Genomic DNA, 19,347 nt, shown 5'->3' on the forward strand with positions numbered 1-19,347 from the left:
GCGCATTCGGCGCTACTGAGAAGTGCAGGCAGTTCTTTCAGTGCAGACAAAACTCAAGAGAAACCATTCGAGAACGTGGGGGCTTTAAGTGTTACAAGCAGTGCTGGGCGGAGTGTAAGCCGCATTTAGCAAGACAAAGACACAGGTAGGTGCTAAAAGGGATATCTAGGCTGGCGCATTGGTGCAATTCCTGCTGCGAGGTAATCCCAGATGCATGAATATCCAGGACCCTTTTCTGTGCCTGCACTAGAACTGTAGACTGTTGTTGAGTGCATTCATAGTGCTCAATAGCCAACTTGCATGCAAACAGAAATACGAAATACCACGTCACACGGAATGAGACACAGTGTGCATGGAGCTGCACTTCCTAGGTGAAGGCTTTCTACTAATTTTATGGCTTTCCCTGTAACGATATTGGTCATATTGGTCCCCTCGGAAAATCCCAGGGGTTTTCGTTGCACTTGCTCTGCAAAGAAGAGCATTGAGATGGATATCTTGTCGCCTGTTGGCGAAAAGTTGCTGCGAAAGACGGTGTAGTGCCACTCATATCCTCGTCTGCCTCTTTTCCCATTAATCGCTTGAACATACTTAGGCTGTTGTGCTTGGAGGACAGAGCAGCATCCGCGCGTAGGACATTTTCAAAGTTGATCTATTTCCCCTTCGTGTGCATGAGTTGACGACTCTTGGGGACCCACTTACTAATAACAAACATGCGTTCGTTGAAGGTTTCTGTGCCTGTATTCTACATTGCTGTAGACTTGCGAAAGCTCAATGTGCAAGACGGAAGGCTAGCACCTTGAGTTTTCGCCCTGCATTGTCACAGAATAAGACTTGTATTACAATTGCCACCACTGAAACTTCCCATGGTCCTTGGTGGTATTGCTCCCTGCATTTTCGGAGTTTTAACCTATACAACCACTGGAGGCGTGCATCACGATTTCGTACGATGGCCTACATCTTCCAACTGAAACTGTCGAAGAACGCTGCAAATGGATACCAAAGGGGAAGGCACTTTGTTCCCCAGCGCAATGTGAGACATAGGGCCATACAATCGCTTCAATGTTTCGGCAGTTGGGTAGCGATGTTTATCGTTTCTGTGCATGAATTGGCCTCGCAGGTTTCCTCTTACAAGGTCCAGCATGTGTTCGACCTCGTCCTTCAAGAGGATTACTATAACTATTGGCACTCGTCAGTGCTTGTAATGCACAGTTTTCTCCATCTAGCGGGCATGTCAACACAAAATACCCTTAGTCTTCAGCCCATAGGTATTGCAGAGTAGTGGCAGAATGACGTCACAAAAGTGCACCATGGTAGGACTTTGGGCAATGCCGTGAGAGCGGCCAGAATTCCAGCAAAAGGGGATCCTCATCAGGTACATTACCTAGTAGAAACTGGAAGGTTTCAATGCACAGGGCGAATTGTCACCAAGTGACAGTGGATGAGAGAGCCCCTACATGAGAAACTACGTCTTTACCCCCTCGGCACCAGCTGCACTAAATGCGTATTTCCCGCATGCTGCAACGTCTCACTATCCGGATGCAGTTTTCTCCAGCTATTAGCTGCAGCTTCGTTTTTAATCGCAGGAGCGTGAACCTCCGTGGGTTGTGCAGTTCACCATCACCGTCAGTTACGTTGCTTGGGAAAGATGCGCATACCTTGTATGCGTGTAAAGGCTTAGCAAATCTGGCTTAACTAAGCAATTTCAAAAAGTCTGCAGAGTGAAACTTCATAATAACAGACACTGATTCCGCTTGTTACGCAATTGTGCTATTGTTGTCAGTCAAGCATTGGGCTCTCTATACCTGTAAAGAATAGAGCTTCAAAAGTTGCCGAGCTGCTAAATTTGAGGTGGTCTATATTGAGGTGATCAATGGATGACATGTCATTAAAAATTACACACCGTTTAAGGAGCTGCCTCAGTTCAAGATGTTTTATTGGGATAAAAGGCTGGCACACGGTTTGCACTAGCGAACACCCCACAGCATAAAGTGTTTGGGTGGGGGGTTGCCCAGCTCAACTTATTTCTGGATGCAGTTAGAAGTTGAGCGCAAAGAGACCGACAGCAACTAAAACGCTGCTAAGCAGGGTACCATAGACCGAGGCAACGGTAGCTCCATTGCTGAGAGTCTTAGTAACCTTCGCCCAGGTCGCCTCCCTGAACGCAAGCACAAACCACAAAACTGTCGTTGCTGTTAACCCAATACTTCCCGTTCTCGCTTCCACCGGTGGCTTTTAGACCCCTGAGGATGCAAAATTGCAGGTTCCCCATGGGTGTGTCCAGAAGCGTATTTCTCGTTGCGCCAGCAATATATATTATATGTGTATGTATGCGTATATGAACGGCCTTAGGTAATAACTGAAAGGTTCAGTTCATAGAGGGAGGGGAAATGCTGACGTAATAGGCGATTGCTCCTCCGTGAAGACGGCAGGCTTCAGCACGCAAACCAAACCTGCTTCGGTGCAGCCAGTGACGGTGTAGCAAGTGACTTTAGTATCGGCTCCCTCGCTGACGAGCGAGATAAAGTTTGTTGCTGCTCCTGTCTTGTACAATTCTTCGGTTGAGGTGTACTTGGGAGGGATAGTGACGTCGCTGATAAGAAGTGCAGGCACGCTTCAAAAGCTGCTATCGGCCTTATGATTGGAGCATGCACAGGCCATGAACGTGTATACAGTGACTTCACTTCTGCCGCTGCTAACGCTGAAGGAGGAATGCCTAGATGGTGGAAGCTCTCCTAGAAGATTTCGACGACGATTTCAGCCTCACCTAAACTTTTCATAGCCCTTTTTCCAAGAGTCGACGGCGTCAGAACATGTGGCGCTTTCGCCAGAGTAGTACATCACGCTGAGTTTTGAGTCGGAGTACTGCGGACAAAACGTGTGGGCGCAAGGTGCAAAGAATAAACTTGACGCACTTTTTGTCGTTTCGCCTGTTGCAGTATCTTGCAACTCAACGAACGTCACAAGCATTCTTTTGCCGAGTGGTCGCATTTAAGGGTTCCCAAGATCCGGCAAGCTGCTCAAAATTCAGAGAGTGAAGGTTCGAATGTTCACCAGGATGGGTGCATTTCCAGCTTTGAGGCCGTCACATGTGAATTCTTTCGCAAGCACTTGAGCTGCTTTTGCGGTGATCGATCCTTCTGTCGAATCTCCTGTCGAAGTCGATGTCTCGGCAACGAAGGCTTTCAGGCCAAGACCCTCTTGCGTGCGGAACTCATTGATCTCTGTGAGGCAGCTTTCCTTGTCACCTGGTTCGATGCAATTGGCAGCAGCATACAATATGGTTGCAATGGAGATAGTGAGATTGTGTCAGTGCTTTCCCTCAGCCAAATCTCCCTTATTTTTGCGGACCCAGCGTATACCAGCACAAAATCGAGCGGAGAGGAGAAGACTACACGATTTAGAAGCCACTAAAATTTTTCGATCGTTGTTTGTGGGCCTGTAGGTGCATCTGATTTATGCCACACATGCGGCGCTGCCATACTGCGCTTTTGGAACTTGATTGCGCTTCCGGAACCTCCTTGTTCCTCTTCCCCTTCGTTGAGGGCCAAAATTTTTTTCCATGTTGTCGCGCTGTCCAGGCAAAGCGTAGCATTCGTGTGCCTTCATAAGTGAAGTTTACTTGTGGTGCCGCTGCTACTTGCGTGGGGACGGGAACAAACAATTAGCCACGCTTGGAAGCAAGCATGAGGCCAATGCACTACACACGCTTCCTTGGCATGACGAGAACTAGCCAGTGTGTTGACAGCCGCTCCACCCCCTATCAATCAAGCTGTATGGGGTTTTTTAGTCCCAGGAGCAGCATAAAAGAACTCCAAGAACGAACAAACTTCTGTGTGTCCCCCTGTGTTTTCGGAAAACATCAACACTCACCTAATGGGTGGTTGGTCATTTACCAGGGTCGGCTCCTTAAGGAAGCAGAGAAGTGCGGCAGCGTTTGTGCATCCAGTGGCATCGTAGCAGCGCATCTCGCGTGCGTTGTCGGCCATGAGAGAAACGTAACCAGCCACTGCGTTCTTGTAGTATATCTCGCCTGTTATCGCCTCGGTGCTGCTCTCACGACTGGTACCCTTTTTTTTGAAGGATGGCGGAAGTTCGGTGCTGCAGGCAGTGAAACGGATGACCAATGGATGGGAATCGGGGGGAAACAGGAGTCTGCTGCAGAGTTGATTACGATGGTTGAATAAATAAAAGGGCGGCTCAATGCGCACGTGAACGCGCAACCTCGGTAGGGTTGTCGCCATACATCTAGTCTACGTTCTAAAGTGTTGCCTAGCTGAGTGCTGTGCAAAATGTGCAAGCGAGAGGCTCGGCTTCGGTGGCTAGGCGCGTCGATGTGATCTCACCCCAGCATGCTATATCCAGACTGCCAGAACTTGACAGCTTCTTCAGCGGTGGGGGGCGTTTGACTCTCTTTACTGGTGGCGTAGATAAGAGTGTGCTCTTCTGCAACCTGTTCACATGTTCGACCGCTTTACAGCGTTCATTTCCAGCAAGTGAGATTGTCTAGCTCTAGCATCGGGACGAATTTTACTTTCATATAACCTCCACAAAAAGTTTTTGCTGGAAGGGCTCAACATGTAATGCGAACAAATGGGCTTTCCAAGTATTGATTCAATTTGGAAGAATAGAGCGATGACAGCTTGTGCAACGGGCAGAGTTGACGGCTCGCAGGCGCACAGTCGGATCGATTGTTGCTCCCTCTATCTCCTTGCAAGTCAGGTTGTACAGAGCCTTCTCATAGTCGGTTCCGCCTGCCCCTCTGCCCACTCGGAGTGACTTGAGTGCCTTTGGGGCTGTGAATTCGGGTAGGTCGAGACCCGCAACCTTACGCACAGCATTGACGGCTTCCAAGCATTTTCCGTGTTCAGAATCTACGAAAAAAAACGGAATACGGCTTCATTATACAATGAGTTCCCGTGGCCGCTCCACTTCGGCTTCTGCCTACGGAAAGTAAGTAGGGCACCCTTGCTGCTATTTCCTCCCACCGTGTGCTGTCAGCTTGGGCTTTGTCTTGTGGCTCTCCTCAACCTTGTGCCACATCTCGGGACTGAAGTAATGTTAAAAACAAGGGCAGCGATAAGCACTTCCGACGGACTGACGCATTCGTTTCCAATTCCGGAGCTCATACGTATGGCACATGTGTTTGGGTGCTAAAGCTGCACGGACACTTGTAGTGGCGCTTGCAAAGCAAGAGTAACGTTAGAAGGTTGTTTGCCTACTCTGTGGACTCACAAAGGATCTTGCAAAAGTGCTTTGCCCTGAGCCTACCTCACAGGCCGGTCGGACGCATTTATGTGAGAGGGCTTGAAATAGCAGACGAAGATTCCATCACAATTGTTAGCAGTGCCACAGTAAATGGCCTGCGCCTGGTCGCTCAACAAGCTGACAAGGCCTACAGCGTTTGGGTTTGCATACGCGCCGGTTTTTTCCGTGTACACTGAAGGATACTGCCCGCTGCGCAAACATACAAAAAGCTTTGCCAGCCGTGAAACTTTACTGCGGTGATAATCAGGGTGACTAGGAGCTGCGAGGCAAGGTGCTGTAAATACGTGGACGCACTTGAAGGCTTCAAATCCCTTTTTCCATTCGTTAAGAGCGTCATCGCAGGTCATATTGGACCTGGCAGCCTCGTCTGACTTGGCGGCTGAGATAACAAACATTTTGCCAGTCCCACTCTTGTCGACCTGCGTAGCACCATTCCACCTCGTTAGATTTTTCCTTAGTTGTGCCATAGCTCACCAGCATCCGTGTTTATTAGCAGGAAGCATCCGCCTCGTTCAACGCTTAAAGCGCCAAATGTGCGGTTGAGCTTACGATGTGGTTGTATGCCCCAGACTTGATATCAGTGCATTTGGTCAAGTTGAGAAAACTATCAAGTTCTGTTGCGGGATCCCCTGCTGTGTAGGCATTGTATTCAACAGCCTTTGAATCAATCGTTTTGCGCCACTCATTTATTTTCCCCGTGCAGTGGGTATCGCCGTCTGACGCAAATGGCACCAATGGACATGGACAGCGCTGAATTGTCTCTCCCCCCTTGTTTTGCCATATTCATAATTGAGAATATGCACCATAGTGTTAACCGCTGAAGCCACTGCCTATGGCACTTCAAGTCGCTCTGGGCCGTCACTCGCTCCCTGGAGAGTCAAAATCCCAGCACCGATTCCACCGCAGAGCTAACTGCATCCTACCTGCCTTAGTTATGCCCGTTATCTTAGCTTGTTCGTCCCTCACAATTGCGGAAAACGGGGAGTCTTGATTGAGAGCACCAGCAAAGTTCCCGCGCGCAAATGCGGTCGCCACCGCAAGTGCGGCACAAGTGCAGAGCGTTTTCATTGCTGAAACAACCAAAGCCAACAGTGTTTTCCAAAACTAATGCACTTGAACCAAGTGTAAAATGTGCTTGGGTTTTATCTTGGAAATTTTCACAGCGTCTGACACTCTCCTCCGGTGCTGAGCCCGGGCCCCCATTCTCGATGCAGCGAGTTCCGCACAAACGCACCTGCGCGCAGTCGATGAGTCCCCGTTGCTCCTTTGAGCCGTAAAAAATATTAACTTCGAATAGAAGGTAAATCAAAAGTGTAGTTTGAATTGCAACGGGCATGGATGCTCGGTTTCGATGAGAGTTACTCGCCCAAAAACTTCCAGGGGGTCACTCTGACGGGGCCGCAACATCGTCCCTAGCCAGCGCGCAAGCAGTAAGTTTAACACTGGGTGGTTCAGAAATATTGCACTTAAATAATTTCTTCAGTTTCATATATTGGAAGGGATAAGCGTAAACAATATTCCTGCCGTGCTGTGTTGGTAATGGGCCGGTTGTGCTGACCGCAATACAGTGTTCATCTAGAATGAAGAAGTGACCCTGCTTGAGGCACCCAGCCCTGTGCATACTGTACCTCGAAGACTATGCGCTTGCCCCTAAACCCACGCATGCTTTTTCGAGAGGCAAACGGGGGAATAAACGAGGGAAAGCAAACCCTGCGACGCAATGCCACAACCATATCACAACGTCCCGTCCGGAATGCCATTCAAACGAATGCTGCACGCCAAACAATAGGGGCATATTGTGTAGCAGACGGCCCCAGACTGCATAGGTTGTTTCCCTTTTTCTGCATATTTTCCACATTATCTTTGCGCCCAAAATCAGGATGGGACCGCTGCAAATACTGCCTTACCTGTGCAGGGCTCCCTCCCCACCAAAGCATAGCATCTGCATTTCAGTCCAACTAGGGGCAATGCGTAATGCATCAGCGTCTCCTAATGTAGTTGTATTGGCTTTATGCCAAAGGCTTTTCGCGCAACAGCTGCAAGCAACACGAGAATATGTCCAGCCGATGCAGCCAGCGTTAGGGTGAGGAGCGTCAGGAACAGACAGCAGAGCTGGCTGCTGCATTTGCTTAGAGACGGTCATCGAAGTTTGCAGAAGTGCCGATCATAATTGAGATTGTGCAGTATTTACCTGCACAACTGGTGCACTCTAAGGGCAAATTTGGACGTTCTTGGGCTGCAACAGCTTCTCATTTGAGCCACCAACAGCATAGAAGCAAACGGCGAAGCATGCACCTTTCCAGCATAAAAGATTTATTTTGAAGGCAACTTTGAACGGTTTCTTATTTTGGTGCACTTAAGTCAAGACTTCACATGGGTTTAGTCGAGTGAAGAATGTTTTGCATTATCAGCAATAGCCTGCGCTAAATCGGATAGCCACTATTGGTTGCCATCATGACACTGGATTCGAATTTTCCCGAAGTGCTGTTGCAGATTGAGCTGACTGCATTGGTGTGAACCTTAGTTCATCTTGTAATGCTGACGACCTTATTTGTGCTCAAGTTACAATCCATTCCCGTTATCGTGCAGATGGCATAGCAACGGAACAGTAACGCCTGCAACCCACAGGCCTCAACCAGGCCTCAGCAACAGCGCCTAACACGATAACAACAACAAGTAACCCCCAAATGTTGCTGTTGCAATAAATTTAGCAGCCAGTGTTTTGATTTTTGAAAAGGGGGAGAAACTGGCCAGACCTTTTGTTCCAGTTAAGGACGGTCTACGGGATAGCTGCAAGGCTACTGTTGAAGCTATTCTGTACAAATGAGTTAACTCTCAAACAACCTAAACGTGCATTTTCAACCGAAATGAACTTGCAGGGTGCAGAAACCCCATAGTATAAATGACCTCGTTTACCAATTCTACACGCAGCCTGCGCGAAACGCAGTAGTTTTCGAAGCTGGTTTTGCCTGCAGTGCCAAGCGCAGGAGCACCAGTAACTGCACGAAATGAACAAGTCTTTTATCTGCTGCGCGCTTCATGCTCTCCTCTATCCCAGAATTTTTTTTCGACATTCCGAACCCGCAACGGGTGAGGGGAAGGTGAATGCACTCGGACGGGCCAAACAGCGTGTCAAGAACCCCAAGGAATCAAATCGCTTTGCTACATTCCTTTAGCTTCAGCCACGTTCGTATCTTTACAAGACCTTGGGAAGCTGCTCGGCGCAGGGCATGCAAACAGTGCTGGTGCCGCCGCGCGTTTTCTTCTCCACTATTCTAGCTGAAAGCTCCATCATCACCCAGAGGAGCCAGAAGCGCCCAAAACTGCCGTGCCAGTAAGTACCGAAGCAATACCTGATAACACATGCGTTTGCCTAGCTTTGGGCATTTGTGTTGGCAGAGGGCCCCTCGAAAATCGAACCTTCTAAAGGGGCTCCCCCCATATTTGTAGTTTACACTGCAAGCACCGCTCTTGAGGGAATTACTGATGGCAGCCCTGCCCTGTAGCAGACGAGAGCAGCAAGAAGCACGCGTAAGACGCTTTTCTTCGGTTGGCCAGTAAGATAAGGTTCTTTTAATGGGCAGCAATTCAGCGCGTGGGTTAGACTTTACTTTCCAAGAATGCAGCACCTTCGTTCATAGACAGACTTCTATTAAAATGCAAAAAGAAGAGCATTTAACCTCTGCCTCTCGCCAGCTGGACGCCGAACCACGGTCTTCAGTGGGGCAATTGTCTGAACCCCTTTCTCATTTTGCCTAGCAAAGAACGCTGTCGGGGTTCGGATATATCCAAGATCTCAGCTAGCATACAGTCTATCGGTTGCCTAATCGCTGCACTCATCTGCATAATATTCACCTCAGTGCGCCGTTCAAAATTGCTTCACCGCGTGCGGAGGCTACAACAAGCCCAACGCAGTTGCCTACCCAGCAAAAAGCATTCCAAAGTCTAGGCCGTGTACTACAGCGGCTCATTGGACCTTCTACATATATTTACTAATTATTCTGATTAACCTCAGCGCAACGCCAGCTCTGGCCTTAGCGAGGACGTCAGGAGGGCGTGCAGCTTTGCTGCATGCTTGAGAAGGAAGCTGCCTTCCACTGCTGATCCTGCTGCAACATCTGTAGCGCAACCCATGAATTCACCTCTCCAGTGTGGGCTGACCGTTGGGAGGAAAAAGCCGCGAGAAAGCAGCACTTCTTGAGAAGTGCGTTTCTTGCCTACGGATCTCAAACTCCACAAAAGATGGCCAAGAGGCAGAGAGAGCGATTTTGGCCACCAATGCGGCGACTCCTGCTGCCGATGCTGCACCTTTCCAGTACTGTTCCAACCTACGCATAACCCGCAAACACCAAAGAAGAGACCTCGAAACATCAGCTCAGTAAGAGCAGCAGGAGGGTGTTCGAGCAGTGTATCATACTCCCCCACCCCAAACACCCAGAAGAACAATGTCTTCCGCTGCAGTGTATGCGCACTAAAGTGTAGGATGACTGCTCACCTGGTGCTGCCACTGCCCCTCGGGTCCGAAACAACAGTTGCCAGTTCATGTCCCTGTCATCCAGCCTCGGCAATGATGATATGGGTAGAGGTAGAGCAGCCCCACCACAGGTTTGACGCGCCAACACAACCTCTGCCGTGTCTGCTGCTGCTGCTGCTGCTGCTGCTGCTTCTGCTCGTGGTGCTCCTGTTTCTGCCGATTCTGCTTCTCCTGCTGCTCCCGCTCTTGCTGCCACTGCAGGCAACCCCAGCTGCAGCGCCAGTTGCTGGGCCTGCTGCAGCGCCTGCATACAGCGAAGACGAAGTGGCTGGATCTTCTCGACGGAGCATGCGTCGGCAGATGTTAAAAACCCAAGAGCCCAGCGGACCTTCTGGTGCAGCAGCAGCAGCTCATCCGTGGCAGCGGGCCGCTGCAGCAGCGGTGTTGCAGCAACGCCAGACAAGGAGCTGCACGGCCGTGGCTTCCAAGGCGCTGCTCCTCGGGATCCTAAGCTTAACAAACTAACACTAACGGGCAGCGCCATCAGCCGGAAGTGCCACAACTCCAGTGCGTGAGCCGCTCGGTCTGCTGCTGCAACAAGGTGTGGGTTATGCTCTGATCCAGATACTGTTGATTTATATCCTACTGCAGACTTTTGCAGTGAGGAAGCAGTTAAAGCCTCACTAATCGAGTGCAGCAGAGCTGCTGCCTCACCCAATAAGACAGCAGCTTGCAGCCGCACTAGCGGATCTTCCTCTCCCACCGCCCTAGCCGCTTCACGAATTGCCTCAGCAACATTGCCGCCTTCCTCTGCTGCAGCAGTCAAATCTGCAGCTTCTACGCTGGAAGGCTCTTCGACGTTGGTGCTGTGCCGCCACGCATGCACAGCGTCTATGGCCGCCAGCCACAGCGGATCCTGCAGGAGCCGCAGCTTGCCTGTAGAGGCAGCCGCAGCAGCAACAGCAGCGAATGCTGCAGGGTACTCACGCTGCAGCTGTAGTATAGGAGAACGCGCAGCGCATGATGCCGCTCGAGAGCTGGTATTCAAGCCAGCTGCTCCTGACTCCTCAGTTGGGCATTCGCCGCACCAGGCTGCACCGTGAGCTGTAGAGTCATCTACAGCACAATGTGTTGCGTATTGCGGAGCAACCGTAAGCATCCTTACACACTGGTAGCCGTCTTCGCCTCCGGAAGAAGGTGCAAACTTTACGCAGTTTCCTCACCCTTGGAGAGCCCGCATAGCCGTGGTGTTCACCGCCACACGATGCAGCACCCGTGAGGGCAGTAGAACCTACCAGGTGTACCTGTTCGGGAGACGACAGGAGAAAACATCTGGGGGAAAGAGCTTGAGTAACATGCTGCTCCGGCGAGTGCTCCCCAGGGAAGGCCTCCCCAGCAGCTGGTAGGATGATTTGGCAACGATATTGCTTCCCCTTCTGCTAATGCTTTGGCTGCTGGCCGTCTGGCTTCTTCGTTAAGCACACCGGGGCGCCGCCAACCCTCGGAAACATGCAGGCCAACGAAGCTGCATGCACCGCTGGTCTGAATCGATGGGCAAGCCTGTGCCCTCTTCGGGATGCAAATTCAGTTAAGCTGTACTGGTAACTCAGTAACAGATCAAACTCTAATGACAGTGCGGAGTTGTGCCGCCTGTCGTTCGTGAAGCAACTGTCGTCACCGCAGTGCATGCGCTCCGCCACTGTGCCTTAGCCGAAGTGAGGCCGTTGGTCCACGTTGAGATTAAATGAAAAAGTGATAATTATGTTTTATTTACGTCCGCCTTTCGCCTTCAAATTGAGCCCAAAGTGTTGATGGATTTGGGCGCGTAGCGCCACTAAGTGTTTTGCCGCATCCTGGGGCCAGGTAGGTCACCGGGTAGCAGTGAAGCGAAGGCGGAATGTAGTCGAAGCTGCAACGGAAAGCCCGTATTAGAAGAAATACACTGGATCTGAATAATTCTAGAGTAATTGGCAACTTAAGAGCACTCGAGCCACTACTGTGGAACTAAGTACTTCCGCCGTCTGCGGGTGCAGGCGTCATCAGGCAACAGAGTCGACCGTGCGAGCCCCAATTCGGCGCTACGCGGGTGAGTCGGCTGCAGGCTCAACTTCAAAAAAGAAATGTTCGGGCAGTTGTCTAGAGCCGATTGCATTTGGTAAATTTAGAGGATATCAGTCGTTTTCCTCGTTCTGGAGATGAAATCGCTGTGCAGCTGTGCCGCACTTGCGGTCGCAACCGCACTTGCTCACGGGAGTTTTGCGAATGCCATCGCTCAAGGCAAAACGGCACTCCAGAGTTTTCGCGACGACAGCACTACTCCAACCGGGCTGACTCCGCCAGGTAGGTTGCAAAAAAGCTCCTCAGAGAAGCTGTCACTGCCCGCTCTGTTCTGAACGGCTCTACAGCCTCAGGTGGCCCTTGTAACCATACTCCTCAATCTTTGCGTAAGACAGTCATAAGGTGCAGTAGGATCAAAATACTTTAAGCAACGCACAAAAGCGAGCTTTAGCCACCCCTCTAATCTCCAGGCATCGTGGCCACACTGGCACAATAGCCCGGGCTCGTTCGGGAAGCTTATCCGCTAATGAGTTGCAGCACCTCTTGGTGCAACTCCTGGTGCAAGACGAGCCCACACGAAAGCATGCCCAAGGCAGCTTTTTATGCATGCACTAACAGAGTAGACAATTGCTGAACAATGACTGTTCGGTCAGCACCCAGCCTGCGCGCACGCAGGAATGCATGCACCACCAACTCCAGACAGAGCGTGCTACGGGCCTAAATGCCAAGAAGTGTCACAAATAATAGCAACAGCCTCTCAGGATACATTATCAAGCCGCAGCTTTCATAGTGATCCAATGCACTAGCAGAGAAGAAGAAGAACAGCTTTGGGGCGGATTTTGAATATTGAGGCTATATTCCGCAGATGCCGAAAACCACTGCACGGTTGAAATAAACAAGTGGCGAAAGGAACTGAACGAAGATGCACCAAATTACGAAAAACTCGCCGACGGAGATCCAAGCGCAGATCTTGCGGCTTTCTTCCGCTCGTATAACTGTGGCACTCTTAAGTCCGGGAATTTCAAACACATTGTTGTAGGTCCAGCTGTGTATTTGATTGCCTCGAAGCCCGGCATGACGCGAATACCTCCTATTCGTAGAATGCTAAAAAGGTTAGAGCACAGAAAAGGATAGAGAGCGGGTGCGGCTTCTTTCAGGGGGAAGGCGATCCCACAGCATTTGTCATTTCGGCCACACGGCCACCTGACTCCATGCGAGCAGCAGCCGCAATGACCTGCGAAGAGGCCCTTAAAGAGTGGAAGAAAGGATTTGAAGAATTCTCGTACGTGATACTAAAGACGTCGGTTTTTCCCTTTTCCGTAGTCATGGATGGGTCACAACTTGTCACGGCAGGCCAAGCCTTCTGTGTACCTTTTCAGGGGCAACTACCCTGAAGCGTTCACAGACAACACCGGAGTATACGCTAAGCCGAATGCTGTAGGCCTGGTCAGCTTGTTGAGCAAGAAGACGGAGAAAATTTATTGCGGCGCTCCAACTAGCTGTGATGCGGGAACCCTTGTTTGCTATTTCAAGCCCGCTGGCGTAAAGGCGGGGGAGCGTCCTGTGACGTGAGTGTAGAACACCTTTTAGGACAGCTTGCTGTGGCGGGAGTGTACAGTAGCCGGATAACCAGTTCAGGGAATGTGCATCCCGAGTGACACTACAATCTGCTCCCCAATGAAACGCCGGAACACGGGAGCGACAAAAAACATTTTTGTTCTGCAGTTGAAAGCCCCATAAGTAGCCAACCATTAAGGAACGTAGCAACGTGAGCATGCGAGCCTTGTATCATATAACTGCAGACCCGAGATGTGGCACAAGGTTGAGGAAAACTTCACGCTGAAGCCAAAAGTGGAGGCTCACAGTAATACAAGATTTCAGCGTTGATACCTCACACAGACACCGTGACAGACAGCCAGAGCAAAGTGTATTGCGCACTTCGCTATTTAATGACAGTGCCAGACTGTCTTTACTTGCAGGTGACGACCAGCAAGAGTGCTTGGACGCGGTCAATGCTGTCCGTGAGGTCGCAGGGCTAGACCTTCCCCCATTCACTGCTCCACAGGACCCAAAGAAAATGAAAACGAGCAGTGCCGCCACTTACGAGGATGCATTGTATAACTTGACATGCGAGGATATTAAAAATTCAGCAATCGACCCAACGGTGAGTTTTTTTCTCGACTGGCAGTTCCTCGGAGAGGACTCTGCTAGTTCCTTATGCGCTGAAGTTGGACAAATACTTGAAAGACCGACGCGCACACACCCCAAGTAAACACAAACATGCTATTTAAACTTCGAGTCAGCCCTGTGCCTCTCGGAAAAGATGCACAACCTCGTCCGGCTGGAGTGCATGGTGCGGGGTGGTGCAATTCATGAGCAGGTGGCAGACAAGTGCACTCTTATCTACGCCGTTAAGGCGGGCGGCACTGCCCCAACCGCAGCAGAAGCTATCGAGTTCTGGAAAACAGGATTTAATAAGCTTGGGTCAGTGCGCATCCCCACAAACACAGGAGAAGTGCAGACTGCAGGGTGCTGGGAAATATCTCGCATTCCAGATCCTCCAACTCAAGCGCGTGAAGAATTTTTAGGGGGATGTGTAGACGAAGAGTGACACTGTGGCGAGCGGAGCGTAGCACCTTTACAAACCAACGTGCCCGATTTTCCTCTATCCTTCCTACTTGGTAAATGCTTGATGACTAACATTGCCTGCAGCACCGAGGTACCTCCAGCCTTCACTAAAAAAGCACTTGAGCGTGCTGAAGCAGTTGACGGAAAAATCTACTACGATAACGCAGTGGCAGGCTTCGCTTCGCTTATGGTTGATGATCCCCGCGAGATGAAGTGCTATAACGCTACGGGCTGCGCTAATGCGGCACTCCTCTGCTTCCTTTCAACCCCGACCTTGGTGGAAAAGACGAAGCCAATAAGGTGAGCTTTGAGAATTACCGTAGAAGCTCTGCGACAAAAGCAGTTGCGTCCTTGCTTCCAGCCCTTTACTGTTGTCGATGTGAACTAGAGAACTGTACATAATAGATCTCCTTTGAATTAATCTTTCTGCTTCTTGGTGTGCTGGCGTGCTCGCTTTTTAAGATGAAGCGGCCTTGAGATCATTCACTCAGATTTTGCCTCTCAAAGGCTAGGCCTATTCACAGGTAGACAGCATCGGTCTTACGCACAATCAGGCCCCCATGTGGTAGAGCGATGCGGCCTTCTTTATGCGCACAGCGACGGCACATGGAAAAAGATTTTGGATCTCAAAGAGGCAAATAGCGGAACCACCGACAAGGAGACGATCAAATTCACAGAACGCGGTATGGAGCCACTGCACCCACCTCACAGCATACAAACTAAACCTCCATAGTATGGTGGCAAATGTTGGCAGCGTCACGGAGCGATATACTCCGCAGAAAAGTGCAGTTGCCGCATGATGGTGGGCAACGCTCTTTTATCAGGAGGCCACTTAGCGTCTGGAAAGTAGCAGTTATAAGCTGTTGCTAGGCAGACGCAGCTGTGCTATGTGATACTTCCAATTGCGGAATACCAGAGGAAGCGGAGAACTGCCTCGCGGAAATTAATGAATTCCGCACACAAGAGAGTCTTGGACTGAAGCCCTTCGTTGCCAGGGACAAAACTTCGGTAGACAGTTTGAAACCGGTGGATTACGAAGCGCTCGCGAAAGGTTTGACATGCGAGGCCCTCAAGGCTGGAAATGCCCCCATCATGGTACGCCTCTGAACCACCTTTCTTTGAGTCATTTTTGCCATAGCCAACACTTTAGCGATGCTATACGAACCCACAAAATCGCTCGCCGAGGAACAGGGAGTTTGCATTTACTGCCGGAATGCCAGATACATTAGAAAGCAATGCAGGAGCAAATGCACCAAATATCAGGTGTACATGCAATGCCCATATTATTTCTCCTCAGTCCGACACCGCAGATGCCAGTGTGATGTACTACTCTGGCACAAGCGCTACATGCTTTGAAGCCCTTAACGCTTGGAAAGAAGGCTATAAGAAGTTTAGGTGAGGCTGCAACCCGTCCCCAAATTTCCAGCGGCCCTGCACGCTGAAAGCAATCCTATTTCATCAGCGGAGAAAGTGAAGCCACGGTAGACACTTTTGTAGCCTGTGCATGCTCAAATCATGCGGTTGATCCCACCTTTGGGGCATGGCTGTCTTTCCTTATCAGCAACGTCACCATCCCTCCAAAGTACACTTCAACAGAGGAACTGTACAAGACGGGAGCTGCAACAAACTTTATCTCGCTTGTCAGCGAAGGAACTGACACCAAAACCACATGCTACACTGTCTCTGGCTGCACTGAACAAGGCCTGGTTTGCGTGCTGCAACCTGCCGCCTTCAAGAAGGAAGAATTGCCCATCACGTCAGCATTCTAATACCCTCCATGAGCTGAACCCTTCCGTTGTAGCCTGAAACCGTCGTGGTGCAACATAACCACACGTCTAGGCACGCCAATTGAGCACCGGCAATTGCGCATGGTTAAGTCTTAACACAGTCAGGAAGGGTTAAGTTAACATCGACGACGGTTTTGTGGTTTGTGCTTGCCTTCAGCGAGGCCACCTGGGCAAAGGTTACTAAAACCCTCAGCAACGGAGTTACCGCTGGCTCTGTCTGTGGCACCCTGCTGAGCAGCTTTTTGGTTGCTGTCGGTCTCTTCGCCCTCAACTACTAAATACATCCTGCACTGAGCTGCGCAGTGCAACCACCAACCTAAACAATCTGTGCTGTGAGCTTAGTCCGCGGGACTAGTATGCCAGCATATTTTCCCAATGAACACCTTGAACTGAGGCAGCTCCTCGCATGGGCGTGCGTTTAAAAAATGTATCATGCACTGTCCATTGCAATATAGACCACCTCACAGCTAGCAGCTCGGCGGGTTGGCGTAAAGCGCCGGAACGATACTGGCTCTAGCAACAGTATTTTTAGACGTAAAGAGCTCTCTGTTTGACTGAGTACAGCGGCACAAGTGCGTAACAGGCGGATCACAGAAGTTGCTAGTAAAGCCACAGTCGTTACACCTTTACACTCATACATTATTTTAATCTTTCCCAGCTATTGCAGATGACGAAGGCCCCTTTTTGGTAAAATTCTGGTCCCTCTCACGGCATTGCCCGAAGTCCCACCACGGGGCACTTTGGCTACTTCACCCGGTAACTCCTGTGCAATACCCATAAGCTGAGGAATAAGGGTATTTTCCGTTTATATACCTGTGGCATGGAGACAGCTGTGCAATATAAACACTTCAGAGAGCCACTAATCATACGATTCGGCTCTAAAGACGAGGCCGAAAGCATTTTGGACGTTGTAGGAAGAAACTTGCGAAGCCCCTCTATGCACAGCAGGTATAAACATCATCACTGACCTACATAACAATAGGGATCAGGGCCCTATGCCTTACATTGCGCTGATGAACAAAGTGCTTTCCCCTATGATCTCCGGTAACAGCGTTGCTTGGCATTTTCATTTGGGCGCTGCATGCCACCGTACGAAACCGGAATGGACGCCCTTAGGGGCTGTAGAATAAAAAAATCGAAACTATATGGAGAAATGCCATGACAAATCATATAAAGCTGCATTCAGCAATTATGGATAATGTAGAGCATATTCTGTCTGATAGTCGGGCGCGGAAATTCAAGATGCAAGGCGAAAGTCAGCAGTAGTCCGGCCACTTACGAAAGAGTCACTTATGTTTGAAGAATGCATTAAAAGAAGCATGCTGAATCTCCATTTTCCGTACGAAAGATGAGGAGCGAGACCTCCAATCATGAATGTGTTGAAAACTAGCAAGCGGTACTTCTTGCTTATATTACTGGCCTCAAGCTTGGTTCTTGCACTACTTTGTGCACTTTTCTCTCACGGGGTGAATTCATCAGGCTCCAGGCCCCCTGAAAAAAAATTGTACGGTGGCAGCTCTAAGCATACAGCTCAAATGTTGCATACTCCATGCCTTGGCATGAAGGGCAAGCCACGAATGTTACTAGAGAATGGCAATGACTGCAGCACTCCTATTCACCGTTATTCCTGAAGCTACGCGACCTCTATGGAGCATTATGAACAAGACTGCTTAGAAATATGCAAATGGAGACAAGCTTGGGTAGGTGGGTTTGGATGGCACGAATTTAAGGAGGTCATCGTCGACGAAACAGTTTGTGAATCCAGTCGTGCGCAATTGATCCGCGTGTCCCTACTGCCTTGTAGGCTGCCGACTAAAGGCCAAGTGAATGTTCACCACTTGTGTAAGTGCTTATGTATGAAGCAATTGAGGCTTTATTGGGCTTGCATGCGGGTTTTCCTTGCTGCACTAGTTACAGCAAGGTGCATTGCAATTCAGCTCAGGTCCCCCCTCTCCCTCAGCCCCAGACCTTGAACAGAACGCCTGGGGAGCTGAGGGGAGGATATCAGCTGCCTTTTACGAATTCTAGCCTTAAGTATACTCGCTAGCTTGCAGCTCACGGTGGCGTTCCTGGGATAAGAGTGCGGCCGTGCTCGAGTTATACCAGACCTCACGTGAGACGTCTTAAGTTGCATATTATTAGGCTAGCACAACTGTGCTAGCAGAAAAATTACTGAAACTATGGCAAAGAATGCAAAAAAACCCAATGGATGCCTTAACGCCGTTCTACGCAGCCAGTCGATACAGAACGTGCAACATTCAAGTTTCGCTTATTTCGAAAAGTGGCGCATGCGAGATTGAAGGCGTCCGTTGGGGTGTGTGTAGACGTGTGAAGCGGAACGCGCTAAAATACAATTTAAATGAATTATTTTCTTAATTAGAAAAGAAATTGAAATTATAATGAAGAAGATAAACTCTCTCTTGCAACAAGCGCGAGCGCAGCAGCGGCCTGGGGCCCTGAAGCTGCAGCGCCCTCCTTAGCATAAGCCGTCGCTACGTCATCAGCGCAGTGCTGTCTGCATTTGTGTGTGCATCTGTTTGTTTTATAAGTTAATTAGAAGAGCGTTTTATTCATTTTTTCTTTACTATTGACATAGTACAGCGAGCTATGTGTAAACGTCTTCGAGCTTTCAGCTTGCAGCTACTTCGGCGCAGCCGGAGCTAAGAGGTTATTAAGGCCGCAGCACGCAGATTCACTACCTTCTGTTTATATTTTTTTTGTTCTCTGGCACGATTACATAGCGTTTTGTGTTTACTGTGGGAATATCTTCGTTCTAAATAATCATTTTTCTTCTTTCACTCCTCGACTCCGCCGCCACAAGGCTGGCTGTGATGCTGCATTTATTCACATATTCTCTTCGCCAAAACAGCACTACTTTGGATGCCTTCTGCTTTTGATACTTGAGCAGCAAGCTACGACAAGTTGCTGTTGCACTTCGAGGTGTACGTACACCTCGTGAAGCGGCTCTGAATCTGCGGGTTAATTTCAGTAGTTTCTCTCCTTCTAGAACAGGGGGCACCAGCACCACCGGCTGCAGCAGCGCCTGCTGCTGCAACCGTCGTGCTGCAGCAACAGCAGCAAAATGGATCTCCTCGATGCCATCGTGGGACCCCCGAAGAAGGAGCTCTTCTTGTC

At 49.9% G+C, this 19,347-nt stretch overlaps 5 protein-coding genes across 5 annotated transcripts in view; 3 read left to right on the forward strand and 2 right to left on the reverse strand.

The window, feature by feature from the left end:
• Window positions 1-1,776: 1,776 nt before the first annotated feature.
• On the reverse strand, window positions 1,777-6,601 carry EAH_00015090 (SAG family member; the record flags this gene model as incomplete). The annotated part of the gene is made up of 15 exons (XM_013394133.1): window positions 1,777-1,964; window positions 2,091-2,155; window positions 2,396-2,590; window positions 2,765-2,862; window positions 3,052-3,245; window positions 3,482-3,570; window positions 3,871-4,098; window positions 4,344-4,450; window positions 4,663-4,871; window positions 4,986-5,047; window positions 5,269-5,454; window positions 5,560-5,684; window positions 5,815-5,981; window positions 6,189-6,335; window positions 6,427-6,601. The coding sequence occupies 15 exons, from the start codon at window positions 6,599-6,601 to the stop codon at window positions 1,777-1,779; spliced, it is 2,235 nt and encodes a 744-aa protein (XP_013249587.1).
• Window positions 6,602-9,276: 2,675 nt separating this feature from the next.
• EAH_00015100 (hypothetical protein, conserved) lies at window positions 9,277-10,898 on the reverse strand (the record flags this gene model as incomplete). The annotated part of the gene is made up of 2 exons (XM_013394134.1): window positions 9,277-9,593; window positions 9,761-10,898. 2 exons carry the CDS (start codon window positions 10,896-10,898, stop codon window positions 9,277-9,279), a joined length of 1,455 nt encoding a protein of 484 aa, XP_013249588.1.
• Window positions 10,899-13,126: 2,228 nt separating this feature from the next.
• EAH_00015110 (SAG family member) lies at window positions 13,127-14,408 on the forward strand (the record flags this gene model as incomplete). The annotated part of the gene is made up of 3 exons (XM_013394135.1): window positions 13,127-13,365; window positions 13,754-13,961; window positions 14,178-14,408. The coding sequence occupies 3 exons, from the start codon at window positions 13,127-13,129 to the stop codon at window positions 14,406-14,408; spliced, it is 678 nt and encodes a 225-aa protein (XP_013249589.1).
• Window positions 14,409-14,612: 204 nt separating this feature from the next.
• Window positions 14,613-16,194, forward strand: EAH_00015120 (SAG family member; the record flags this gene model as incomplete). Its single annotated transcript, XM_013394136.1, has 5 exons — window positions 14,613-14,725; window positions 15,023-15,108; window positions 15,342-15,520; window positions 15,723-15,820; window positions 15,987-16,194. The coding sequence occupies 5 exons, from the start codon at window positions 14,613-14,615 to the stop codon at window positions 16,192-16,194; spliced, it is 684 nt and encodes a 227-aa protein (XP_013249590.1).
• Window positions 16,195-19,294: 3,100 nt separating this feature from the next.
• EAH_00015130 (hypothetical protein, conserved) overlaps window positions 19,295-19,347 on the forward strand; it is a gene marked incomplete at both ends in the record, with an annotated part of 2,289 nt that continues 2,236 nt past the window's right edge. The window contains one exon of the mRNA XM_013394137.1: window positions 19,295-19,347. This exon is cut by the window's right edge and continues 2,236 nt beyond it. Coding sequence (XP_013249591.1) covers window positions 19,295-19,347 — 53 coding nt within the window.

This window comes from Eimeria acervulina, genomic scaffold (assembly GCF_000499425.1).
Source record: "Eimeria acervulina Houghton genomic scaffold, Eah_scaff90, whole genome shotgun sequence".
NCBI classification, from domain to species: Eukaryota; Apicomplexa; class Conoidasida; order Eucoccidiorida; family Eimeriidae; genus Eimeria; species Eimeria acervulina.